The 26135-nt window shown below is 57.8% G+C and overlaps 2 protein-coding genes across 4 annotated transcripts; one reads left to right on the forward strand and one right to left on the reverse strand.

The window, feature by feature from the left end:
- Positions 1-17: 17 nt before the first annotated feature.
- On the forward strand, positions 18-17901 carry CELSR2 (cadherin EGF LAG seven-pass G-type receptor 2). The gene is made up of 34 exons (XM_025389392.1): positions 18-42; positions 615-1262; positions 3207-3429; positions 3678-3793; positions 3973-4061; positions 4449-4606; positions 4968-5131; positions 5304-5429; positions 5773-5939; positions 6241-6528; positions 6613-6787; positions 7024-7165; positions 7346-7466; positions 7885-8068; positions 8244-8345; positions 9690-9784; positions 9993-10202; positions 10722-10905; positions 11018-11146; positions 11248-11428; positions 11561-11728; positions 11838-11964; positions 12077-12277; positions 12581-12755; positions 13080-13192; positions 13370-13449; positions 13539-13665; positions 13753-13875; positions 14431-14558; positions 14791-14879; positions 14985-15179; positions 15318-15488; positions 15588-15822; positions 16312-17901. Exons 1-34 carry the CDS (start codon positions 30-32, stop codon positions 16331-16333), a joined length of 5469 nt encoding a protein of 1822 aa, XP_025245177.1. The 5' UTR covers positions 18-29; the 3' UTR covers positions 16334-17901.
- Positions 17902-22283: 4382 nt separating this feature from the next.
- PSRC1 (proline and serine rich coiled-coil 1) lies at positions 22284-25911 on the reverse strand. Of its 3 annotated transcripts, none has more exons than XM_025389396.1 (8): positions 25806-25911; positions 25423-25474; positions 25261-25318; positions 24354-24795; positions 23865-23979; positions 23505-23774; positions 23124-23217; positions 22284-22884 (listed from the first exon to the last, which is right to left on the reverse strand). In XM_025389396.1, the coding sequence occupies exons 2-8, from the start codon at positions 25439-25441 to the stop codon at positions 22881-22883; spliced, it is 1002 nt and encodes a 333-aa protein (XP_025245181.1). In that variant the 5' UTR covers positions 25442-25474; positions 25806-25911; the 3' UTR covers positions 22284-22880. The 3 variants fall into 3 exon arrangements, with proteins under 3 accessions (XP_025245181.1, XP_025245178.1, XP_025245183.1); XM_025389393.1 differs by having other exon boundaries at positions 25423-25479; XM_025389398.1 differs by having other exon boundaries at positions 25423-25479; positions 25770-25888.
- Between the last annotated feature and the right edge of the window lie 224 nt (positions 25912-26135).

Here is a 26135-nt window from a genome sequence, read left to right on the forward strand (position 1 = left end):
GGGAAGAATGCTTTGTGTTGGGTGTTGCCATGGGGATAGTAGGTCTGAGCCCAAGCAGCCGTGGGGCTCAGTGGGAGGGGGACTAGGTGGCCCACTGACCCAGTTTCCCCCCCAACTCCCTGCTGCAGCCATGACTGCGATTATTGTGGTGTTGAGGTGTAGAGGCTGAGGGGGCATGGGGATGATTTTTATGGCTCTCAGGATGCTCTGGGCCCTGCAGAAAAGTATGAAAAAGACAACATAGGGTTCCCCTGCAGGGCAGCACAGACTCTGGGGGAAGGGAGCCCGAGCCGTGGTTGGACAGGGAAAGGTGCACAAACATTAAGAGGTGTGCTGTGCATCAGCGACAGAAGGTTTTGGGAAAGGATGCAAAGGGAACTTCTGCAAATCTCATGTCCTGAGCCCTGAAGGAGTGACTGGCCCACAGGTGACATACCTGGCTCAGCACCCTTATGCCAGTTGGAGAGGAGAGGCTTTCTTGGTGGGTGGTGCAGGAATATGCAGGCTGAATTGCAGCCCCAGCTCCTGTGCAGGGCCTTCCCCACACCCCTGCGCGGGTCTGTGGCTTGGCCCCCCACCCCAGACTGGGTCCTGACTGGTGTCCCTCTCCACAGACGGCGTGCACAGCGTGACGGCCCAGTGCGCGCTGCGTGTGACCATCATCACTGATGAGATGCTCACCCACAGCATCACGCTGCGCCTGGAGGACATGTCACCCGAGCGCTTCCTGTCACCACTGCTGGGCCTCTTCATCCAGGCGGTGGCCGCCACGCTGGCCACGCCACCGGACCACGTGGTGGTCTTCAACGTCCAGCGGGACACCGACGCCCCCGGGGGCCACATCCTCAACGTGAGCCTGTCGGTGGGCCAGCCGCCAGGGCCCGGGGGCGGGCCGCCCTTCCTGCCCTCCGAGGACCTGCAGGAGCGCCTGTACCTTAACCGCAGCTTGCTGACGGCCATCTCGGCGCAGCGCGTGCTGCCCTTCGACGACAACATCTGCCTGCGGGAGCCCTGCGAGAACTACATGCGCTGTGTGTCGGTGCTGCGCTTCGACTCCTCCGCGCCCTTTATCGCCTCCTCCTCCGTGCTCTTCCGGCCCATCCACCCCGTCGGGGGTCTGCGCTGCCGCTGCCCGCCCGGCTTCACGGGTGACTACTGTGAGACGGAGGTGGACCTCTGCTACTCGCGGCCCTGTGGCCCCCACGGGCGCTGCCGCAGCCGCGAGGGCGGCTACACCTGCCTCTGTCGTGATGGCTACACGGGTGAGCCAAGGGAGGGGACCCATGGGGCAGCCCTGGAAGGCTCTGGTGCAGGCACAAATCAGGACAAATGATGGCGGCTGCCTCATTCTCTTCCCGAGTGAGGTGCAGCTACACTGGGAGGTCATAAATCCGGCCTGCTCCCTGACAGCACTCCACTGAGGAAGGCAGCGCAAGGAGTGCTTCTCCCTGCTGCGCACGGGACACACAGGCAGTGTCATTGCGGGTAGAGCTGACTCCAGAGCCAGTCGGCATGGGTTCGTGTCTCAGCGTTGCCACTAGTAGCTGTGTGACCTTGAACAAATTACTTAATCTCTCTGGCCCTCAGTTATTTGAAATGGAGGTAATGACCGTGCTTAGGTCATAAGTTGGTTGTGAGGATTAATGTAATTAATTTGATATTTGGAAACAGCTGGTGGCATGGAAGGTGTTGGCTTTGATTTAAGGGAACGCTGAGATTGGGTGACTTGCTCGCGGTCTCATCACAGCTGGTTTAGATGTGAGGCTGGGCCTAGAACCGGGTCTCTACACCGCTGAGCGAATTCCCTTTCTGAGCTGCAGCAAGTACTTTTCTCCCCAGGCATTAAGGGGAAGACACAGAAGTGCTGGGGGAACTGGAAGGGGTTGGGTTCTGAGATGGGGTGCTCCAGAAGATCATTGCACCTGTGTGGGCCTGGGCAGAATGGCTCCACCTCTGCCCAGGTGCTGGTAAAAGAGGGTCCTGGCTAGGGGACTTCCCTGTTGGCCTGTCAGCCAAGGTCTTTACACATCTTGCTCCCTGGGATGCTCACTGCCTCTGCTCTATGCTCCTGACCCCTCCCTTCAGGCTCCTGCATCTTCTCAGGGCACTCCCTGCTTCCCTTCCCTTCCCTGCAGGCCCTTCCTTCTGAGATGCCCAAGCCCTGCTCCCTGTCCTCCAGTGCTATGCCCACTGGCTCTGCCAGCAGTCACAGGCAGGCCCCACTCCCTTCCCTGCTGCATCTTCCTGCCCAGAACTTGCCAGACTTGACTTCTCTTTGCTGCTGCTAGGGGTGGGGGGAAGGGGAGGGGCGGGCATGGGGGAGGGGAGAGGAGTCTTTGTCCAGGAGGATGGTGGGGGGGTTGGGGGGGGGTTAGAGTAGGCGAACAACAGTTTCCATGGAAACAAGAGCCAGTCACTAGGCACAGGAGCTGAGAACCTATCTCTAGAATCTGGGAATGGGGAGGGAGAGAAGGGTGGATTTTCCCATCTGATGTTGGAGTTTTCAGCTCCTCTGTTGAATTGTCTGAGCCCTCAGAGCTCAGTTTCTCACTTTCAGCATGTCCCACATGCACAAAGGTCCTCAGTCTGGACCCCAGGGCTCAAGGTTGGAGGCCTCTGCCCCATTCCTGGGGGCTCCCCAGCTTCTCTCTCTTACTCCTCCATAACCCAGACAAATCTAAGTGGAAGCCTGGTCCCATCCCCGGGGAGGGAAACTGATCTCAATGCCTGAGAGGGACAAAAGCACCAGTAGGAAGGAGGGAGGAGGGAGGCTCCCAGCCCTCCCACTGTCCTGCAGGCCCATCTGCCTGTGCACATTTACCCTCTTGGGGGCCAGGACACCCCCAGGCATGCTTGGTAGTGTGACATCGAAGGCTCCCAGGAGCCTTACAACCAAGTGTCCCAGCAGGCCTGTGCTTATGAAACCCAAATGGGGTAGGGAAGGGGCTGGGAACTCCGAGGAACTTGCAGTGTGTGGAGCTGTGGCGAGAGCGGCTCAGTGAGCCAAACAGGGTGCCCAGGAAGGCCTGGGGACCGTAGATCTCAGAGAAGATGGCACAGGAGAGGAAGTGGGGATGCCTGGGAGGTTTGGGGGGTATTACAAGGGTCACGGGAGGCCGTGGGAGCTATCACTGGGTTGTGGGGGGGTCTCAGTTTGCCTCCCGTCCTCAGGTACTTGGTACTCACTTGCCTTTCCTCTTGTCCAGGTGAGCACTGTGAGGTGAGTGCTCGCTCAGGCCGTTGCACCCCAGGTGTCTGCAAGAATGGGGGCACCTGTGTCAACCTGCTGGTGGGCGGTTTCAAATGTGATTGCCCATCTGGAGACTTCGAGAAGCCCTACTGCCAGGTGACCACGCGCAGCTTCCCCGCCCGCTCCTTCATCACCTTTCGTGGCCTGCGCCAGCGTTTCCACTTCACCCTGGCCCTCTCGTGAGTGGCTGGGTGCTGGGGGTAGGGAGCAGGCCTGGTGGGCGTCTGAGGTGCCTCCTGTTCTGTGGATGAAGTAAGAGGTCAGGCATCGAAAGAGTGTGGAGCAGGCTGCCAGCAGAGCCAGGAGCTCTTGGAGTTGCCTGTGGTTCTGCCAGCAGATCTCCCTCCCCTGCGCTGGTTAGGTGGTGGGGGTGCTGGCATCAAGGTGGATACCCCATTCCCTGCCCCCATCCCCAACTCCTGTTCAGGTTTGCCACAAAGGAGCGCGACGGGTTGCTGTTGTACAATGGGCGTTTTAATGAGAAGCATGACTTTGTGGCCCTCGAGGTGATCCAGGAGCAGGTCCAGCTCACCTTCTCTGCAGGTGATCACAGTTGCCCCCCATCCTTGCCCATCTTCCAAAGACCCCGAGTCTCCCAGCCCCCGACCCCAAGCCACATACTCTAATCAGCCAAACCTGGGCCCAGCCCCAGCCACTGGCACCCCAACCCTGCCTTTCCCAGCCCTCGTCTGGCATCCCAGCTCACCTGATCCTTTCCTCAGGGGAGTCAACCACCACGGTGTCCCCATTCGTGCCTGGAGGAGTCAGTGATGGCCAGTGGCATACAGTGCAGCTGAAATACTACAATAAGGTGGGTGTGGAGGGCACAGAGGGTTGGGGTTCTGTTCTTGCCTCAGGTGCTTACGAAGCCCTGAATGGCACTGCCTCCAGGCTTGGGTGGGCTGGTCAGGGCATTTCTGGCTGAGAGGAAGGGAGCGGCTGGGAAGGTACCACCTTGCTGGGCATTCCCACCCCACTGGGCACTGCTTGATGCTCCCTGTTCCACTAGGCAGCCGCAGACTTGGACACTGAGGAAGGTAGTTACATGCATAAACCATGTGAGCACACGTGTGTGTATGCATGTATGTACGTGTGTCTGGGCATGTGGGTGCACACAGAGGCACCCAGTGTGTGCTGGCCATGAACCTAGTGGGCTCTGCATCAAGTGTCCCCCTTCTTTGCTCTTTCCTGTCCACAGCCACTGTTGGGTCAGACAGGGCTCCCGCAGGGCCCATCAGAGCAGAAGGTGGCCGTGGTGACCGTGGATGGCTGTGACACAGGGGTGGCCTTGCGCTTCGGATCTGTCCTGGGCAACTACTCCTGTGCTGCCCAGGGCACCCAGGGTGGCAGCAAGAAGTGAGCAGGGAAAAGGGCCAGGGATGGGGTGAAGTGAGGGCAGAGCCAGGCAGGGAGGGAAGGTGGAGAGGGTGGGCTTCTGGGGGCTCCCTCCCTTTGCCTCCCTTAGCCCCTGCTCAGCCCTGGGGATGGGGTCAAGACTGGGGAATCAGAGCAAGGCCCTGTGGGGCAGTCTGGGGAGGGGGCCAAGTGTTGGACAAGAACGGTTCCAGGTGGGGGTGACCCCCTTCCTGAGCACTGCTCTGCAGGGCCCCTTGGACACCTGCCTAGGCCCTTCCTGTCTCCGGCCTGGTGGCAGAGCAAGCGGAGGACCAGAAGCTCCCAGCCCTGCCTTGTGCTGCCACCATCTTTTCTCCCCCAGGTCTCTGGATCTGACGGGGCCCCTGCTACTAGGCGGAGTGCCTGACCTGCCTGAGAGCTTCCCAGTCCGAATGCGGCACTTCGTGGGCTGCATGCGGAACCTGCAGGTGGACAGCCGGCACATAGACATGGCTGACTTCATTGCCAACAATGGCACTGTGCCTGGTATGGGCGCCCGGGGTGGAGTCAGGCTGGGATCCCAGTGCTGAGGGGAGGGGCTGTGCCTGGTGTGAGGATGCCAGAATGCAGGGTCTCAGAGGCCTCTCTAGCCGCTGCCACAGGATTCCTCTTTACAGCCCCGGCTCAGGTCCACTGAGAGGCCTTCTCTCCATTCCAGGCTGCCCTGCCAAGAAGAACGTGTGTGACAGCAACACTTGCCACAATGGGGGCACCTGCGTGAACCAGTGGGACGCGTTCAGCTGCGAGTGCCCCCTGGGCTTCGGGGGCAAGAGCTGCGCCCAGGGTAGGAGGAGCGGCTGTTAGAGGCTGAGGCCTGGGTGCTATCAACAGCCTGGGAATTGGCAGGGTTGGGGCAGGCGCTGGGCAGGCCTCCGCTGAGCCGGGCTGTGGGTGGAAAAGCGTGTCTGGGCAGAGCCCTGAGAGGGCAACACAGGAGACAAAGGGGCCAGTCAGAGGCAGGCCTGGGCACAGCGTGGGGCGGGCCCAGGGCAGGTACGAACTTTGGAGGGCGGGGCTGATGAGGGGAGTGGGCTCTGCCTCCCATGCAGCCGCCACCGCTGAGCATCACACCCCCAGGGCCCTCCACAGCTCCACCCGTCACAGTCTGCCTTTTCCTGCCTCCCCAGAAATGGCCAATCCACAGCACTTCCTGGGCAGCAGCCTGGTGGCCTGGCATGGCCTCTCGCTGCCCATCTCCCAACCCTGGCACCTCAACCTCATGTTCCGCACTCGCCAGGCCGACGGTGTCCTGCTGCAGGCCGTCACCAGGGGGCGAAGCACCATCACCCTACAGGTGATGCAGGGAAGAGCCGGCTGGCCCTGGCCTGGCCGTAGGGCCCTGGTAGCCTCTAGGGGGCTGGACAGAAGTGGCTGGGCAGGTCCTGGGCAGGGGTGGGGACAGATAGAGGCCACTGGATCCGTTGGGAAGGTCAATGCTGCCACCTATTGGGCCTGAAGGAAATAAATACACTTTCCTCTCTGTGGCCTGAGCTGGGCAGCAGGATGGGTTTGGTGGTCCAGAAAGGGGAACTGTGGACTGGAGAAGAGTGATGAAGGCCGTTTGCTGACGCTACTTTCTTTCCTCCTGGTGTCAGCTACGGGAGGGCCACGTGGTGCTGAGCGTAGAGGGCACAGGGCTCCAGGCCTCCTCTCTCCGTCTGGAGCCAGGTCGGGCCAATGATGGTGACTGGCACCATGCACAGCTGGCACTGGGAGCCAGTGGGGGGCCCGGCCATGCCATTCTGTCCTTCGATTATGGGCAGCAGAGAGCAGAGGGCAACCTGGGCCCCCGGCTGCATGGTCTGCACCTGAGCAACATAACAGTGGGCGGAATACCTGGGCCAGCCGGCGGTGTGGCCCGTGGCTTTCGGGGCTGTTTGCAGGTGAGTGTCCTGCCCTGCCCTCCCATCTTCCCTACCACTTCAGCCCTGCTCCACTGAGGGCAACACTGCTCCTGTCCCTCCCAGGGTGTGCGGGTGAGCGATACGCCGGAGGGGGCTAACAGCCTGGATCCCAGCCGTGGGGAGAGCATCAACGTTGAGCAAGGCTGTAGCCTGCCTGACCCTTGTGACTCAAACCCGTGTCCTGCCAACAGCTATTGCAGCAACGACTGGGACAGCTATTCCTGCAGCTGTGATCCAGGTATGCTAAGGATCCAGGGCAACAGGCAGGTTATCAGGTGCCTGGGGCCACATGCTGGCTCTGCTGTGTGACTTTGGGCATGGGGCATCACATCACCTCTCTGAGCCTTAGTCGTCGACACAGCAAAGCCAGCTGATAGGATGCTACGTGGGAAGAAATAGATGAAGGTGGGTTTCATGGAAGACGGTGCGAGGGGAGGGTGGGGAAATGAGCCTCTCTGGTCCTTCTGGTCCCAGGTTACTATGGTGACAACTGTACTAATGTGTGTGACCTGAACCCGTGTGAGCACCAGTCCGTGTGTACCCGCAAGCCCAGTGCCCCCCATGGCTATACCTGCGAGTGTCCTCCAAATTACCTTGGGCCATACTGTGAGACCAGGTAAGCAGACCAGGGCATGTGGCAGCAGGTCCCAGTGGCTGCTCCTCCTCTTTGTGTGTCCCTCAGAGCCCTGAAAGCCTGGCTGATCCACAGCCAGGGTCAGAAGGGCCACACAGGGCTCACCTAGGTTAGGTGGGAGTGGCAGGGGGAGCTCATGCCTGCCTGGATCCTTCTCTGCAGAATTGACCAGCCTTGTCCCCGTGGCTGGTGGGGACATCCCACATGTGGCCCATGCAACTGTGATGTCAGCAAAGGCTTTGACCCAGACTGCAACAAGACAAGCGGCGAGTGCCACTGCAAGGTGACAGCCCCAAACAAGCCCCCACTGTGGCCACTTGGGCCTCTGTCCACATCTCCTCGGCCCTAGGGGGAGGCTATAGAGATGGGTCTTCCTGCAGAGTCGAGGGCCTTGTGCCTTTGCTCTCATAGGCGGAGCTGTTGACCGCTTACCTTCATGTGGCTGAGGTGCAGACCCTGGGCCAATGTGTAACCCATGGGCTCTGGGCCTGGTGTGGTGGTGGTTTGCAGCCTGTTGTGATTGTGTGACATCTCACTGATGGGCTCAACTCCAAAGCATTGCTAGTGTTAATTATTTTGAATGCTGCTCCTGAGGGGACCTGAGGTCGGGACCCCCTCCAGAGGGGCCACAGCTGAGAGGACCCATGAGCATCCTGGGAAGAGAGCCTGGCCAGTGACACCCTTCCTCCCTCATTTCTCAGGAGAACCACTACCGGCCCCCAGGCAGCCCCACCTGCCTCTTGTGTGACTGCTACCCCACAGGCTCCTTGTCCCGCGTCTGTGACCCTGAGGACGGCCAGTGTCCATGCAAGCCAGGTGTCATCGGGCGTCAGTGTGACCGCTGTGACAACCCTTTTGCTGAGGTCACCACCAATGGCTGTGAAGGTGTGGCTCCTGGGACGGGTGGGCAGCCCTCTTCACAGTGTGCTGGGCACCTGCACCCCAGGGAAGCCAGGAAGGGGTGGTTGCAGTCCTGGGGAGACCTAGGGAGGGCTGGGGATCCTGGGCAGGACCGCAGAGGGAGAGCTGCTCCTGGGTGACCATGTGCTCTTCCCCGCAGTGAATTACGACAGCTGCCCACGAGCGATTGAAGCTGGGATCTGGTGGCCCCGTACCCGCTTCGGGCTGCCCGCTGCTGCTCCCTGTCCCAAAGGCTCCTTTGGTAGGTGTTGGAGGCCCCAGTGTGATATTGAGGACATGGCCTCTGCTGTTAGTGGGATGAGGGCAGGAAGCCCCTGGCTGAAGATCCGGGGACTCTGCTTTCTGGCCTCCAGGTCCTGGGATTTCATTTCCCATCTTCCTTGGCTCACGGTCCCCCTTCCCCTGTTGCCCAATTGTGCCTACATCTTAGACTCTTTTTTTTTTTCTTTTTTCTGAGACAGAGTCTCGCATTGTCACCCAGGCTGGTGTGCAGTGGTGCGATCTCTGCTCACTACCACCTCCGCCTCCCAGGTTCAAGCAATTTTCCTGCCTCAGCCTCTGGCTGCTGTCACACCTGGCCATTTTGTTGTTGTTGTTGTTGTTTTTCTTTTTTCTTTTTGGTATTTTTAGTAGAGACAGAGTTTCACCATGTTGGCCAGTCTGGTCTCGAACTCCTGACCTCATGATCCGCCTGCCTCGGCCTCCCAAAGTGCTGGGATTACAGGCGTGAGCCACTGTGCCCCGCCACATCTTGGACTCCATTTTTTTTTTTTTTTTTTTTTGAGATGGAGTCTCACTCTGTCTGCAGTGCAGTGGCGTGATCTCGGCTCTCTGCAACCTCCACCTCACAGGTTCAAGTGATTCTTCTGCCTCAGCCTTCTGAGTAGCTGGGACTACAGGTGTGTGCTACCATGCCCAGCTAATTTTTTGTATTTTTTTAAGTAGAGACAGGGTTTCACCGTGTTGGCCAGGATGGTCTCAAATCTCTTGACCTCGTGATCAGCCTGCCTCAGCCTCCGAAAGTGCTGGGATTACAGGCATGAGCCACTGCATCCGTCCCACATCTTGGACTCTTAACAAAAATGCTGAAAAACCTGCACAGTGCTCGGCATAGGGCTGTGCTAGAGATTCAAAGATGAATCATGCAGGGTTCCCATCGTCAGCTCACCACCGAGTCCTGGAGTTATGCCACCACAAAGGCAGACAGTCTGGGGAGTAGGGGTGTTGGCTGCTGACCCAGGAGACCCAGCCCAGTATGGGGGATGGCGCTGGTCCTGGACTGGCGATGAGCAGGTTCATAGGCAGGAAGTGGTGGAGAGCACAGAGTGGTGACTGGAGACAGGCAGGATGAGGGCTCAAGGAGGTCACATGCCCTGTTCCCCCAGCGCCCCGTGTGGACCCATCTTGCAGAGATTTTTGGCCCTGGTGTTCCACATACCTGTCTTCCTGTTTCACCAGAGCTCTTGTTTGCTAGTTGCTGTCCCTGGCCCATGAGGTGCTGGCCTCCAGCAGAACCTGTCAGCCAGTCCTCAGGGGCTTCCTGTGTGTCTCCCTGAGGGCAGCCCTTTTGGCTTCCTTCCCGCAGGGACTGCTGTGCGCCACTGTGATGAGCACAGGGGGTGGCTCCCCCCAAACCTCTTCAACTGCACGTCCATCACCTTCTCAGAACTGAAGGGCTTCGTAAGTGAACCGCCTCGTCGCCATCTTTTCCCTCTCCTTCATGCTGAGTCTCACTTGCCCCTACTCCCATCTTTGAGAAACGGGATTCTGGAATTCCAGCCTGTGTGTTCCTGGTCTCCCAGCTGGAAAGGCCATCTCTCCCCTCCTGAGGTCCTTTTGCTCCAGAGTTCCTGCCCTCACTCCTGCTCCTCCACTCCCTCCTGTCTAGGCCGAGCGGCTACAGCGGAATGAGTCAGGCCTAGACTCAGGGCGCTCCCAGCGGCTGGCCCTGCTCCTGCGCAATGCCACGCAGCACACAGTTGGCTACTTCGGCAGCGACGTCAAGGTGGCCTACCAGCTGGCCACACGGCTGCTGGCCCACGAGAGTGCCCAGCGGGGCTTCGGGCTGTCTGCCACGCAGGACGTGCACTTCACTGAGGTGGGGCTTAGAGGTTGCAGGGCTGGCTGGTTAGATGGGGGTCATGGTGAGTGAGCCTGCTCATGGCAACCTGGAGGGCAGAGGGGGCCTTCCCATCCCACCTATGAGGAGCTCCCTGCTGGCAGGAGGCCTCCGTGAAACCCGTGACCCTTGGCCCAGCCCTCTTCCCAACCCTTCTCATAGTAAGGTGTGTGTGCTGGGGCATGGTCTGACCCAGAACAGAGGCCTGCCTGTGGTACCACGGGCTGGGAGGAAGCAGTATCTCAAGACATCTGTGTGGGTCCAGGCACAGGGCTGGGAAGCTTTTATGTAGAGAATGAGGAGGAGGGCGAAGGGGCAGAGCATCCGGTGACCTGAGTGGGCAGTGCAGTCCAGGAGCATTTCAGGGGAGGCAATGGTGAGCGCAGAGGGAGAGGCCTGCCGGGAAGCGGGGGCTGGCCCGGGCACAGGCCGGGGCTCTGTGGCGGGGATGTCAGGTGTAGGCTGTGAGCACACCCACCGTGACCTTGCCCACCCCAGAATCTGCTGCGGGTGGGCAGCGCCCTCCTGGACGCAGCCAACAAGCGGCACTGGGAGCTGATCCAGCAGACAGAGGGTGGCACCGCCTGGCTGCTCCAGCACTATGAGGCCTATGCCAGCGCCCTGGCCCAGAACATGCGGCACACCTACCTAAGCCCCTTCACCATCGTCACACCCAACATTGGTGAGGCTGGTGCCAACAGGGGTTTGTGGAGGGAGTCCCCGACAAGGAAGGGCGGCTGTGCTGGGGTCCTGCCTGCCTCACAGGTCCTATCTGTGACCATCTCCTTCCTTAGTCATCTCTGTAGTGCGCTTGGACAAGGGGAACTTTGCTGGGGCCAAGCTGCCCCGCTACGAGGCCCTGCGTGGGGAGCGGCCCCCGGACCTTGAGACAACGGTCATTCTGCCTGAGTCTGTCTTCAGAGGTCAGTGGTGGCTATGGATTGAGTTGGGAGCTGGACCCCAGTGTCTGTGCAGAGCCCACAGAGGGCAGGGCCCAGCTAAGTGTGACAGTGTCCCCTCCCAGAGACGCCCCCCGTGGTCAGGCCCGCAGGCCCTGGAGAGTCCCAGGAGCCAGAGGAGCTAGCACGGCGACAGCGACGGCACCCGGAGCTGAGCCAGGGTGAGGCTGTGGCCAGCGTCATCATCTACCGCACCCTGGCCGGGCTCCTGCCCCATAACTATGACCCCGACAAGCGCAGCCTGAGGTCAGTGGCTAGGGGACAGGTGTGGGTGGGGTGTGGGTCAGGCAGTGAGTGCTGAGGCATGGAGGGGGTCGGGGGCGTCTCCCCAGTCATGTGACTGCTGTGGTGACTGTGCACCTGCCTGCCCTACATCAGAGTCCCCAAACGCCCGATCATCAACACGCCTGTGGTGAGCATCAGTGTCCATGACGATGAGGAGCTTCTGCCCCGGGCCCTGGACAAGCCCATCACGGTGCAGTTCCGCCTGCTGGAGACAGAGGAGCGAACCAAGCCCATCTGTGTCTTCTGGAACCATTCGATCTTGTGAGCCTGCACTACCCTCACCCCCCCGCCCCCAAGGCTTTGGGCTGAAAGCCCAGGCCCCTGCATGCCTCACCCTCCTTGTCTTCCTGACTCTGCTTTCCTCACACAGGGTCAGTGGCACAGGTGGCTGGTCGGCCAGAGGCTGTGAAGTCGTCTTCCGCAACGAGAGCCATGTCAGCTGCCAGTGCAACCACATGACGAGCTTCGCTGTGCTCATGGATGTGTCTCGGCGGGAGGTCGGGCCCCCAGGGGCAGATGCAGAGCCATGGGTGGGCACTCAGGGCATGGGGCTGGGTGCTCAGGTCCTGCTCTTCCTAATTCCCTGGCCCCCTGCCACCCACTCTGCAGAATGGGGAGATCCTGCCACTGAAGACACTGACATACGTGGCTCTAGGTGTCACCTTGGCTGCCCTTCTGCTCACCTTCTTCTTCCTCACTCTCTTGCGTATCCTGCGCTCCAACCAACACGGCATCCGACGGAACCTGACAGCCGCCCTGGGCCTGGCTCAGCTAGTCTTCCTCCTGGGAATCAACCAGGCTGACCTCCCTGTAAGATGCTGCTACTGCCCAGAGACTGTCCCCACCTTCTCAGGCTACCTCCCCAGCCCCCACTGGCAACCCCTGCTCCTTCACCATGAACTCTAATAAGGTGCCTAGTGCAGCGCCTGGCCCAGGATTTCCTCTTCTCCAGGTCCCCCGGGATCCCCCAGTATCCTACGGGCATCTGCCTCTGGCCCAGGCTTCCCCGGAAGCAGTTCCCAACACCCAGGCCCTCCTCCCTGCCTGACCCAAAGCAGAGCCTGTCCTCTGGGTGGGCCCCGGTCACTGACCTGCCCTGGCCTGGGCCCTCAGTTTGCCTGCACAGTCATTGCCATCCTGCTGCACTTCCTGTACCTCTGCACCTTTTCCTGGGCTCTGCTGGAGGCCTTGCACCTGTACCGGGCACTCACTGAGGTGCGCGACGTCAACGCCGGCCCCATGCGCTTCTACTACATGCTAGGCTGGGGCGTGCCTGCCTTCATCACAGGTACCCCCACCCATTCCTGGCCTTGGGGTCCCACATCCTTAGGTCCACCTTTGTTCCCTCTTCTCCCCACCCACATACAGGCCCTGAGGCCCCACATCCCCATGCCCCAGACCAGCTTATTCACAGGTGTCCCTCTGCTTTAACCCAGACTCTGAGGCCGCCACTCAGGTGTTGCTTCCCTATCCTGGGGAGGACACAAGGGCCAATAGTGGGCAGAACCCTTTCCATCATTTGTGCCTGGACCTGTGAGCCCACCTGCTTGCAGCCCTACTTCCCAGGCCCCTCACCACCCCTCGCCTGCTCCCGTCTGTCTCCATGCTCCAGGGCTAGCCGTGGGCCTGGACCCCGAGGGCTATGGGAACCCTGACTTCTGCTGGCTCTCCATCTATGACACGCTCATCTGGAGTTTTGCTGGCCCAGTGGCCTTTGCCGTCTCGGTGAGTGCTAGCAGGTGGGTTGGGTGTCACCTGTGGCCCTCCTTTGCTGTCCTCCTGCTACTGGGGCCATGTGTCCTCAGGACTCCCTTTAGGAACAGCTGAGGCCACGGGGCCTTGTGGGCTGGGTAGAAGCTGTTTGTCCCCACTGAGCACCCCATGTCCTCTGCCCCTGCCTAGATGAGTGTTTTCCTGTACATCCTGGCGGCCCGGGCCTCCTGTGCTGCCCAGCGGCAGGGCTTTGAGAAGAAAGGTCCTGTGTGAGTATAGGGTTGGGGTGCCTGGGCCATGGGCAAGCACCAGCATGGGAGGCCTTATGGCCAGACTCATGGCCTGTCCCTATCCTTAGCTCGGGTCTGCAGCCCTCCTTCGCCGTCCTCCTGCTGCTGAGTGCCACATGGCTGCTGGCACTGCTCTCTGTCAACAGCGACACCCTCCTCTTCCACTACCTCTTTGCTGCCTGCAATTGCATCCAGGTAACTGGCCCAGCCTGTGGAGAAGGGAGGTACCTGGGCTGTGGGTACCTGAATATGCACAGACCGTTGCTGCCTCTTGCCTGCCAGGGCCCCTTCATCTTCCTCTCCTATGTGGTGCTTAGCAAGGAGGTCCGGAAAGCACTCAAGCTTGCCTGCAGCCGCAAGCCCAGCCCTGACCCTGCTCTGACCACCAAGTCCACCCTGACCTCGGTGAGGGAGCCAGGGGTCTTAGGCGGGTGGTGAAGGGAGGGAGAGGTAGGAGGCCCAGTGAGCCTGTACTTTTGGCCCACTCCCCTTTCCCTTTTCTCCATCCGTTCCTGGAAGGTGGAAGAGGGGGTGAAATGGTATGTTTGGCCTGGGGAGGAGATGTTGGAAAGGGTGTGTAGGATTTTGACTTGAGGGAGATGGGTCTGAGACAGATAATCAGGTAATAAGTGCCTTGCACCTGAGAATCTCTCATGAATTTTAGTAAATTTTCTGTCTCCCAAGGTGCTCTCAGGAGACAATTTCTGGTCCTATCTTTTACAGAGCCATTATATAGTGAGTCCAGGATCCCTGGGGGCATGCAGGGGTGGCACAGCTGTGGCAGAGCTATGACCACTGCCAGGCCTCAATACGGGGGCAGCAGAGAAGCAGGGCCCCCTCTTTCAGACCTGAGCATGTGGAAGGTGAAACTTAGGGCAAGTTCCCTCCACCCTCCTACTTCCCAGCCTGGGGCCAGCCATCCCACTCCCCTACTTACTGACCTCTCTGTTCCCTACCTAGTCCTACAACTGCCCCAGCCCCTACACAGATGGGCGGCTGTACCAGCCCTACGGAGACTCAGCTGGCTCTCTGCACAGCGCCAGCCGCTCGGGCAAGAGTCAGCCCAGCTACATCCCCTTCTTGCTGAGGTGAATCCTGGAAATGGGAGGGTGGAGGAGGGGAGGAGGGGCCCATGCATGCTGGACCCGGGCCAGCCAGCCGTTGGGAGTTGAGGAGCACACACTGTGGCTGACCTGTGGGCCAGCTTGGATTAGAAGCTGTAAGGGACCCACAGCTGGAACCAGGATCCCAGGGGAGAGGAGAGACGGGGACCCTGGGCAAGGGGCCAGGCTGACCCCCAGCATGGTCTCGTCTTCCTAGGGAGGAGTCCACACTGAACCCTGGCCAAGGGCCCCCTGGCCTGGGGGATCCAGGCAGCCTGTTCCTGGAGGGTCAAGACCAGCAGCATGGTGAGGATGGCAAGACTCCGGCCGCCCAGCGGGGCAGTTGGCTGGCTTTTACTGAAGGTGGGTGGAGGTGGCTGGGCTGGCTGTGATCTCTCCCTGGCCTCCTAGATCCTGACACAGACTCCGACAGTGACCTGTCCTTAGAAGATGACCAGAGTGGCTCCTATGCCTCTACCCACTCATCAGACAGTGAGGAGGAAGAAGAGGAGGAGGAAGAGGAGGCTGCCTTCCCTGGAGAGCAGGGCTGGGATAGCCTGCTGGGGCCTGGAGCCGAGAGACTGCCCCTGCACAGTACTCCCAAGGGTGGGCCGACACCAGGGCTGTAGCCTTTGGGGCCGGTGGGAGGAGAATGGGCCTGGAGTTCTTGGGAAGCAGGACTAGGGTGGTGGCCTCCTGGCTATCTGCCCTCTGTGGGCCTCATCTACTTCCTTTCCCCACCAGATGGGGGCCCAGGGCCTGGGAAGGCCCCCTGGCCAGGAGACTTTGGGACCACAGCAAAGGAGAGTAGTGGCAGTGGGGCCCCTGAGGAGCGGCTGCGGGAGAATGGAGATGCCCTGTCTCGAGAGGGGTCCCTGGGCCCCCTTCCAGGCTCTTCTGCCCAGCCTCACAAAGGTGAGTGGGGCACCCCCAGCTGCCGCGCTCCCCTCGTCAGCAGCCTCACACCTCACATTCTCCTGTGGCTGCACCTCACAGCCCCGCCCCGGCCCGCAGGCATCCTTAAGAAGAAGTGTCTGCCCACCATCAGCGAGAAGAGCAGCCTTCTGCGGCTCCCCCTGGAGCAATGCACTGGGTCTTCCCGGGGCTCCTCTGCCAGTGAGGGCAGCCGGGGCGGCCCCCCTCCCCGCCCACCGCCCCGGCAGAGCCTCCAGGAGCAGCTGAACGGGGTCATGCCCATCGCCATGAGCATCAAGGCAGGCACGGTGGATGAGGACTCATCAGGCTCCGAGTGAGTGTGGCCGGGTGGGCGGGACGGGGTGCAGCCCTGCGGAGGCCCCACCTGGGCCCAGAGCTGCCTCCGGGCCTCCCCAGACGACTCTGGTTGGCTTTAGGAGGACAAATGGGTGAACTGGCCCAGCTCCCTTACTATGCCGTGCCCACAAACCATGGTGTCTTGCGGGGCGGGCCACCCCTCCTGGGCGCTACGCGGTGTAGCCCAGCCTAGGGCAGAGTGCGGGAGGATGGGGAGCTGGGGGTGCTTTCCTGTTTCCTTCGTCTGGTGAAAGCTGTCACTCTCTCCTCTGTTTCAACTAACCCTCTGTCTGCCTTTTCTGCCACTTTCCTTTCCTGCCTCTCCAGATTTCTCTTCTTTAACTTCCTGCATTAACCCTGGGCTGTGGCTCCTACGCCCGAGGCTCCCTTCCCTTCCCCAGCCGCACTCATGCCCTGCTCCTGTCTTGTGCTTTATCCTGCCCCGCTCCCCATCGCCTGCCCGCAGCAGCGACGAAACGTCCATCTGAGGAGCCTGGGCCTTGCCAGGAGGGGTACCCACCCCACCCAAGGCCATCTAGTGCCAACTCCCCCCCCACCATTCCCCTCACTGCACTTTGGACCCCTGGGGCCAACATCTCCAAGACAAAGTTTTTCAGAAAAGAGGAAAAAAAGAATTTAAAAAAGGATCTCCACTCTTCATGACTTCAGGGATTCATTTTTTTTATACGCTGGAAATTGACTCCCCTTTCCCTTCCCAAAGAGGATAGGACCTCCCAGGATGCTTCCCAGCCTCCCCTCAGTTTCCCATCTGCTGTGCCTCTGGGAGGAGAGGGACTCCTGGGGGGCCTGCCCCTCGTTCGCCATCACCAAAAGGAAAGGACAAAGCCACATGCACCCAGGGCGTCACACCCTTCGGGCTGCACCCGGGCAGGCCTCAGAACGGTGAGGGGCCAGGGCAAAGGGTGCGCCTCGCCCTGCCCGCGCTGCCTCTCCCAGGAACTGGAAAAGCCCTGTCTGGCGAGGGGGCAGAAGGACTCAGTGCCCCCGGACCCCCAAATGCTGCATGAACACATTTTCAGGGGAGCCTGTGCCCCCAGGCGGGGGTCGGGCAGCCCCAGCCCCTCTCCTTTTCCTGGACTCTGGCCGTGCACGGCAGCCCAGGTGTTTGCTCAGTTGCTGACCCAAAAGTGCTTCATTTTTCCTGCCCGCCCCGCACCTGGGGCAGGCCAGTCATGTGTTAAGTTGCGCTTCTTTGCTGTGGTGTGGGTGGGGGAGGAAGAGTAAACACAGTGCTGGCTCGGCTGCCCTGAGGGTGCTCAAGCACAGGTTTCAAGTCTGGGTTCTGGTGTCCACTCACCCACCCGCCCCCAAAATCAGACAAATGCTACTTTGTCTAACCTGCTGTGGCCTCTGAGACATGTTCTATTTTTAACCCCTTCTTGGAATTGGCTCTCTTCTTCAAAGGACTAGGTCCTGTTCCTCTTTCTCCCCGACTCCACCCCAACTCCCTGTGAAGAGAGAGTTAATATATTTGTTTTATTTATTTGCTTTTTGTGTTGGGATGGGTTCGTGTCTAGTCCCGGGGGTCTGATATGGCCATCACAGGCTGGGTGTGTTCCCAGCAGCCCTGGCTTGGGGGCTCGGCGCCCTTCCCCCTGGCCCCAGGCCGCCATCTCCCCACTTCTCCTCCCCTCTCCTCAGTTTTGCCGACTGCTTTTCATCTGAGTCACCATTTACTCCAAGCATGTATTCCAGACTTGTCACTGACTTTCCTTCTGGAGCAGGTGGCTAGAAAAAGAGGCTGTGGGCAGGAAAGAAAGGCTCCTGTTTCTCATTTGTGAGGCCGGCCTCTGGCTTTTCTGCCATGGATTCTCCCCCTGTCTTCTCCCCTCAGCAATTCCTGTAAAGGGTTAAAAATTTAACTGGTTTTTACTACTGATGACTTGATTTAAAAAAATACAAAGATGCTGGATGCTAACTTGATACTAACCATCAGATTGTACAGTTTGGTTGTTGCTGTAAATATGGTAGCATTTTGTTGTTGTTGTTTTTTCATGCCCCATACTACTGAATAAACTAGTTCTGTGCGGGTACAGCACTGTCACTGTCTGCTTCTGTGTGGCACCCTGTCCTCCCACAGGGAGGAAGGCCTGGTCTCTGGAAAACAAAAGAGCTGGCAGGGCCCAGAAGTCCCCACTGGGAGGTCAGGAGACTCAGACACCACTGGTTGATAAGCCTGTCCCTCGGTCTATGTCCATGACACTGCTCCCAAGTAGCCGGATCAGCGCAGAGCCCATTTCCTGGCATTTCCAAGGAAGACCTGGCGGGCAGGCAGGAAAGTGTCCTTTTCACCAGGACAGAAAGGACTTCTGTGGTGGGAGAGGCTGCACAGGGCCGGCAGCCTTCTAGCCCAGCCCCTCAGGGCTGATTCCTAGACAGGGCTGAGTTTTCTGGGGCAGCATTCAAGAGGCAGGGAGGGCTGCATTGAGAGGCTGGTGGGAATTGAATGGTGCTCAGTGACTCAGTGCCTCCTAGCTACACTGCTCAGGGTTGTTTTTTGTTTTTTTCCCCATTGGAAAATGAAGCAGCTACTCTACTGAAGCCAAGTGTGTGCTCTGCAACATTACTTCTCGTCCTAAGTTTCATATATATATATATATGAGAGATATATTTAAAAATACATACTTTTTAAATTTAATAGAGACAGGGGTCTCACTGTGTTGATCAGGCTGGTCTCGAATTCCTAGGCTCAAGTGATCCTCCCGCCTTGGCCTCCCAAGGTGCTGGGGTCACAGATGTGAGTTGCCGCATCCGGCCTAGTTCCAGGTTTTGTGTTTGCCAAAGTTCCAGTCAATAAACTAGAAAGACGGCGGGGAGTGGTGGTTTACGCCTGTAATCCCAGCACTATGGGAGGCCGAGGCAGACAGATCACCTGAGAGATCAGGAGTTTGAGACCAGCCTGGCCAACATGGTGAAACTCCGTCTCTACTAAAAATACAAAAGAATTAGCTGGGCGTGGTGGCGGGCGCCTGTAATCCCAGCTACTCCAGAGGCTGAGGCAGGAGAATGGCGTGAACCTGGGAGGCGGAGCTTGCAGTGAGCCGAGATCGCGCCACTGCACTCCAGCCTGGGTAACAGAGCGAGACTCCGTCTAAAAAAAAAAAAAAAAAAAAAAAAAACACAAACCCTAGCTGGGCGCACTGGCTCACGCCTGTAATCCCAATACTTCGGGAGGCCAAGGCAGGGGATCACTTGAGGCCAGGACTTAAGAGACCAGCCTGGCCAACATGGTGAAACCCATATCTACAAAAAATACAAAAAAAGCCAGCTGTGGTGGTGCGTGCCTGTAGTCCCAACTACTAGGGAGGCTGAGGTGGGAGGTGGCTTGAACCCAGGAGGCAGAGGCTGCAGTGAGCCAAGATCGCACCACCGCACTCCAGCCTGGGTAACAGAGCCAGACCTTGTCTCAAAAAAAAAAAAGACACAAACCCTGGAACCAGACTGAGTGACTTAATCTTTCTGAGCCTTAAGTTTCTCTGCCCACAAAATGAGGATGATGATAAAAGCATCCACCTAATTGAGCTTTTGTGAGGATTAAGTGAGTTAACACATGTAGAGTGCTTGGAACAGTTCATAGTACAAAGTAAGAGGCCAGTAAACACTGGCTTTCTGTGTTGTTGCTACTGGGTGCAGTGGAAGAGTGCATAGACAGAAAAAGTCGAAAGCCAGGCCCAAAGGGAAGGAGACAGGCAGGTGGCTGAGCAAGAAGGGCAGCCGTGGCAGGAGGGCCTCCTCCCTGACTGGCACTGCCTACTGAAAGTGCTGCTGAAGCAGGTTTGGAGTGGGAGGAGGTGGGGTGGGGACAAAACTCAAGGCTGACCAAGAGGGCGAACAGGATGTGCCATGCCCTCTCCAGCCGCCAGGTGGCAACAACACATGGGTCTGCAGCTTGTTTTGCCTCTAAAGACCTACCCCGGACATGGCTCACACCCAACCCACACAAACATGTCACCTTCCAGCCTTACCCAGGTGTGTACCTAAGCCTGCTGACCTTCCAGTGCTTCCATTGGCCTGGGAGCCACCAACAGGCCCTGCTCACTAGACACCAGTGCAGGGCGCAGCTGGGAAGCACACTTGAGGTTTCTTGCCTTACACCAAATTTCTCCAGAGCCGAATACTCCGAATACTCCGTGTCTGTCTGCATACCCCTTCCCTCCCACCGATTCCTGGAATCCCAGAGGCTGCAGGAGTTGCTGCAGAGCTCAGGGAAAGGTGCATGTCTAGGCACTGTCACTGAAGTAGGTGAATGTGCCAGGTGAACCTTGGAATCAGCCGCAAAAAGGGGAAAGCAGTGGTGGGCCCCTGGCTCCAGGGACAGGGCAAGGACACTTTGGTGCCTAAGTCAGGCATTTATGGCCAAAGAGGCATCGGTCAGGGCACCAGCTGGCAGTCCCACTTCTCTTGCCCACTTACCACTTCTCAAGTCATGGCCTGGCCTTCAGGGAGGGAAGTTTTCTCAAAACTCAGAAGGAATTGAATTGGTTCTGATTACCAGAGTTAAAGACTGCAAAAAAAAGGGAGGCCTTACACCAAATCTGTTAAATGTGTTTTTGTTATTCCTTCAATGAACACCATCTTGCACCCAAATATCTTCGGAATAAATAAACTAAATGCTGTGCTACACACAGGTCACAACACTAGGGTACTGCAGAGGTTTACCGGATCCTGACGCTCGCCCCCAAGTCTAATGGGAGATGAGGAGAGCACAGACAACCCCAGTGATGTAAGTCGGAGTGTGACTAGGTGTTCCAGCAGCTCTGGCTGAGGTGACTAGGGGAGATGAACACCACCAAAGGGCCTTCACGTCTCACAGGGAGAGCAAACAAGAAGCTGGTGTGTTTCCAGGAGGCTCCATTCTTTTGCCAGTAAAGGACATTCAAGTTTAGGATATAAATAAGAATCTGCCTAGATCCTAGCTTAATAGCCTCACTTACTGTGAATTAAGCTACACTTAACTTTCATCTGGACCTTCCAATGATACATGAGACCTGGGGAAAGGCAGCCTGTCCTTGTTTAATGCCATCAAGGGGAGCAGTCACAGCCTGATGAGCCAGAATCTCAAGGCCCTAGGGCCTATTCAGGCCCCTGCCTAGGAGGCCCATCCTGGCTACCTGCCTGGAATTAGAGATTTACTCCAAATTTGTTAGAAATTGGAGCAGGGCGGCCGGGCGCGGTGGCTCAAGCCTGTAATCCTAGCACTTTGGGAGGCCGAGACGGGTGGATCACGAGGTCAGGAGATCGAGACCATCCTGGTGAACATGGTGAAACCCCGTCTCTACTAAAAAATACAAAAAAAAAACTAGCCGGGCGAGGTGGCAGCGCCTGTAATCCCAGCTACTCCGGAGGCTGAGGCAGGAGAATGGCGTGAACCCGGGAGGCGGAGCTTGCAGTGAGCTGAGGTCCGGCCACTGCAACTCCAGCCTGGGAGACAGAGCAAGACTCCGTCTCAAAAAAAAAAAAAAAAAAAGAAATTGGAGCAGGGGGCCGGGCGTGGTGGCTCACACCTGTAATCCCAGCACTTTGGGAGGCCGAGGCGGGTGGATCACCAGAGGTCAAGAGTTCAAGACCAACCTGACCAACATGGAGAAACCCTATCTCTACTAAAAATACAAAATTAGCCAGACATAGTGGTGCATGCCTGTAATCCCAGCTACTCGGGAGGCTGTGGCAGGAGAATCCCTTGAACCTGGGAGGCGGAGGTTGTGGTGAGCTGAGATTGCACCATTGTGCTCCAGCCTGGTCACCAAGAGCAAAACTCTGTCTCAAAAAAAAAAAAAAAAGAAAAGGTCGGGCGCGGTGGCTCACGCCTATAATCCCAGCACTTTTGGGAGGCCGAGGCGGGCGGATCATGAGGTCAGGAGATTAAGACCATGGTGAAACCCCATCTCTACTAAAAATACAAAAAATTAGACGGGCGTGGTGGCGGGCACCTGTAGTCCCAGCTACTCGGGAGGCTGAGGCAGGAGAATGGCGTGAACCCAGGAGGCGGAGCTTGCAGTGAGCTGAGATCATGCCACTGCACTCCAGCCTGGGTGACACAGCGAGACTCTGTCTCAAAAAACAAAAAAGGGAAAAAGAAATTGGAGCAGGGGCTGGGTGCAGTGGCTCACACCTGTAATCCCGGCACTTTGGGAGGCCGAAGCGGGGGTGGATCACCTGCGGTCAGGAGTTCGAGACCAGCTTGGCCAACATGGTGAAACCCCATCTCTACTAGAAATACAAAAAAATTAGCCGGACGTGGGTGGTGGGCACCTGTAATTTCAGCTACTCGGGAGGCTGAGGCAGGAGAATTGCTTGAATCCAGGAGGTGGAAGTTGCGCTGAGCCCAGATTGTGCCATTAAACTCCAGCCTGGGTGACAGAGTGAGATTCTGTCTAAAAAAAAGGAAGAAACAGGAGCAGGATCCACTTCTAGATATACAGAGAATATAAAAATACGTTCACTTTATTTTAGAAAAATGAAGACTCATAGAGTAAGCTTATCACAAACTGGCCTATTAGGAGTCACAGAATTCACAGGGAACAATTTCTGAAGTCCAGGTGCCTGCTGCCACCTCTCCAAGCAGGCCGGAGTCCACTAGAGAATGCAATTCAGGAAGACGGCTCCTCAGAGGGCAGGGAGGTTAGCGACGGAGGCCACTCATATGGAAATGTCCAGTGAACCAATGCCGGGGAAGAAGATCAAATTCTCTGGGGCTGACCACAACTGTGGGGGTGGATAAAGACAAACCACTGGCCTGTACTTCTCATTTTCTGTTTGTTCATTTCACTGCTGGAAGGTGACCTCTTTTCCCCTAATCTTCTTTCAACCCAGAGAGTTTAAGACTTCTCCAGCTCAATCCTAATCCACCCCATTTCCCATGGTCTCTCCTCCTGGGAGACCAGCCCTGGTGGCATCTCTTCCTCCTGTCCCTGGGCCAGAATCTGCTGGCGTCAGGGTCTGCCGGGTAGAGGCAAGTCCAGGTACTGACTGTAGTGGTTTGCTACTGAAGTCTTGCTTGCTGTCCTGATCTCTTTACCTAAAGAGATAGAATGAATAACTGCTTTAAAATGCCCTTCTTCCTCAAGCCCGTTTGTCACCCAGCAGAGTTCAAGCTCCTCAGGGTGGGAAAAAATGGGATCCCCCTTCCCCTGCCCCAGGCTCCCCTCCTCTCTCCATTTTGCCATATAAAATTCAAGGCTGATGTGCATAAGAGCTTGGAATCCCAGATGATGGCAGGGTAGGGAGACAGGATGGCCAAGGGAGGACCAGACTGACCTGGTAGGTCCTGGGACTGCCACTTTCCTGGGGGGCTGCAGATTGCTGCGAGTGGCACCCGTGACAGGAAGATTTGGTCGCTGGGAAACAGGAACTTCACGGGGTTAACAAAAGAAATGAGTTAGCAGCAAATTTAACTGACCTCGAAAAGAAATACTGGATGAAGGAAGCGAGTGTGGGATTAGTACTCTCCCCCGTGACCATGAGGTATTTGAAAACTAAGACTCAGACTCTGTCCAGCCCCATGTCCTCTCTGTAACTCAGTCTCCCCATCTTCCAATCGAATTGCAATGAGGATGGCAAAAGTGGCCACTGTTGCCAGCTCTGGGAGGGTGAGGACATGCTGGGCAAGGGCAGGAATTCTTCCCCCTGATCTCTTACCCTTGTGTCCACTTTCCCGCACTCTGTGTCCTGCAGCGCTTGGTCTTGGAAGCCCTTTTCGAGTTGACACAGAATCCGGAGGTAGGGCACCTCTGCCAGGTGGCACACTCCGGCTGGTGAGTGGCATTTGGCTGGCAGGCCTGGGGATGGCTGAGGGAATGGGCAGTTGACTGGAAGATTTAGCAGCTGCTCCCTGTGGCCGGGGCAGGCGTTGAGAGTTGCTGGCAGAAGGCTGTGGGGCCAGGACTGATCTGACGGGGGCGGGTGGGCCTGGTGGAGAGGTGTGGAGAAATTTCAGAGTCAGTCCCACCAACTCTCCACTCCCACTCACCCACAACTTGGCTGCTCAGGTGTCCTCACTGGCTGCTGCTCTCCCACTGGGCCCGGCTCTCCCCCGGACTGGGGGAGTCGATCGGGTAAGAGGAGAAGATGCTGGGCTTTTGGATGCAGGGAACAGATTGCAAGTGGGTGACTCCTGAAACACAAAGAGAGAGAGAAAAAAAAGATTAGAGTGGAAAAAATATCTGTTCTGTGGCTTAAGGAATTAAGAAATAGAGGTGGAGAGTTGTCTACATCCCAGTAAGGAAGGGTAGAAGTTAGCTGCTAATATCACCATAACCATCACTATTGCCCATACCATTTATTGAGTTTATTATAGACATTACAGAGCTCATACTCAGACACTGTGGTAAGAGTTTTGGTTCTCTTTTTTCATGGTTCTCATTTAATTCCAACGATTCTAGATGTAGAAATATTATCCCCGTTTTACCAATAAGGAAACCACTCCCTGCCTGCATCATGGCACGCACGAGTCTGGGGCACACCTCCAACTCAACCCTCTCCACTCACCCTCTTCATGTTGGAGGGCCTCTTTCCAGATGTTGTCCGGAGAGCCCTGACTGACCCCTTCCTATCACTGCTCCGGAGTCGAGGCGTCAGGCTGCTTGGGGAGGGGGTACTCCGAGCCAAAGAGTTCACAGTTGGCAGCAGGTCTCTGACAGGACTGTCCTTCAGCACAAAGGTCTCCCGCCGAGGACTGGGCTTCACTCGGCGAGGCCCCAGGCCCTCGCTTGCGCTCTCCCGCTCCTGCAGGGCACACTGCTCCAGCTGGGCGGCCAGCCGGTTGGCCTCATCGAGGATCTCCTCCAGTTTCTCTGGGCTGAGGGGGCCTAGGCTGAGCCTCACACCCTGGGGGGCAGGAGCCACGGCATTTGGGTCACTTCGGTGGGAGAGGCCCCGTCGAAGTGGTTTCTCTGGAGTCACCAACACTGTTATGTCTTCCTCCTCGCGGCTGAGGCAGGAAACAAACCAGGCATCATGCCCGTGCAAAAGAGAACAGGAGATTATGCAAGGGAGACTGCACAAAAGCCCCACAACAGAGCCAGGGACATGACCCTAGGCCCTGATGCCCATGCCGGCTGTGAGCTGTGGCCTCTGGGTGATGAGAAACCAGGTTCTATGGGGCCTAATAGGCCTTTAGCATTTACGGACATCAGAAATGATGCCAGGATGGAGATGCAGCAAATCCACTTACCCTTTTTCTTAACACCCTGAAATCTAACTCCAGCTTCTCCCTTCTCTCCCCACTACCAGTAGTGTCATAGAGGCCCAAGTCAGCCAGCCGCCCAGCAGCCCCAAGTGCGCCAAACCTTGCTAAATTACCAACCCAAGCCCCAGAGGCCAGTAATTCAGCAGTAAGGGGTTAGAGACAAAGAGGTACTGTTAGAGGAAAATAAGTGGGATAAAGAGGTGGTACCTGTCAGATGGTGACAGCCCCCCAAAGTCCAAGGTCTCATCCACAATAAACCTTACATCTGAAGGGGAAAGAAGAATGAAGGCCAGTCATGGGTTCCTGATGCAGCTCTCCATCGCTGGGTCTCACTCCTCCCTCTCATTCTTCCCTCCCTCCTTTCCTTACCTTCCTCCAAATCCTCCATGTCCAGCCAGCAGGAGCGAGAGTCCAGTTAGATCTGAGCTGGAGAGAAACAATACCTTTCCTCAGTATCCTTTCTGCCCAAGTCTCGCAGCTAGATTCAGGGTGCAAGCCAGGGGCGGGGGTCATGCTGGAGGCAAAGCAAGCACCTAGGAGTGGCACCTCCCGCATAACTACTCCTGCTACCTCCAGGAAAGATACGGAGGGCTCCCCCAACTGCCCAGATTGCCCTGGAGCCGCCCCGCATCCTGGCCTCTCCTCACTGGGAGCGGTCTGCACGCCTCATCTTCCTCCCCGCCACTAGCCTCAGGGTTCTGCACTCCCCAAGCCACCTTTCTACTCCCCTGGATATCACACGCAAAGCACACCTTCAGCCCACCCTGTTTCCACTTCCCGCGCCGCCTTATCTTCCACGCAACAGGCTTTCTCCCGCAACCTAGTCCCGGGAATCAGCTCCGAGGGGGCGGGGCTCCTTTCGAATCTCTCAGGCCCCACCCACTCAAGCCATACGCGCACTGTGATTGGTGAATCTTCAGGGGGCGGGGCAGCGGAGCTGCCGGCCGGAAGTCAGTCGATGGGGGCGGTGGGAGAACCGTTCCCAGAAGACTCCGTCCCGGGCGGCCAACGCGGAGCCGAGGGTTGAGGCCACGAGTGCGCGTGCTCGCGTGCCCGGAGATTCTCTTTCCCACAGGCAGATG

Source organism: Theropithecus gelada, chromosome 1 (genome assembly GCF_003255815.1).
Source record: "Theropithecus gelada isolate Dixy chromosome 1, Tgel_1.0, whole genome shotgun sequence".
NCBI lineage: Eukaryota > Metazoa > Chordata > Mammalia > Primates > Cercopithecidae > Theropithecus > Theropithecus gelada.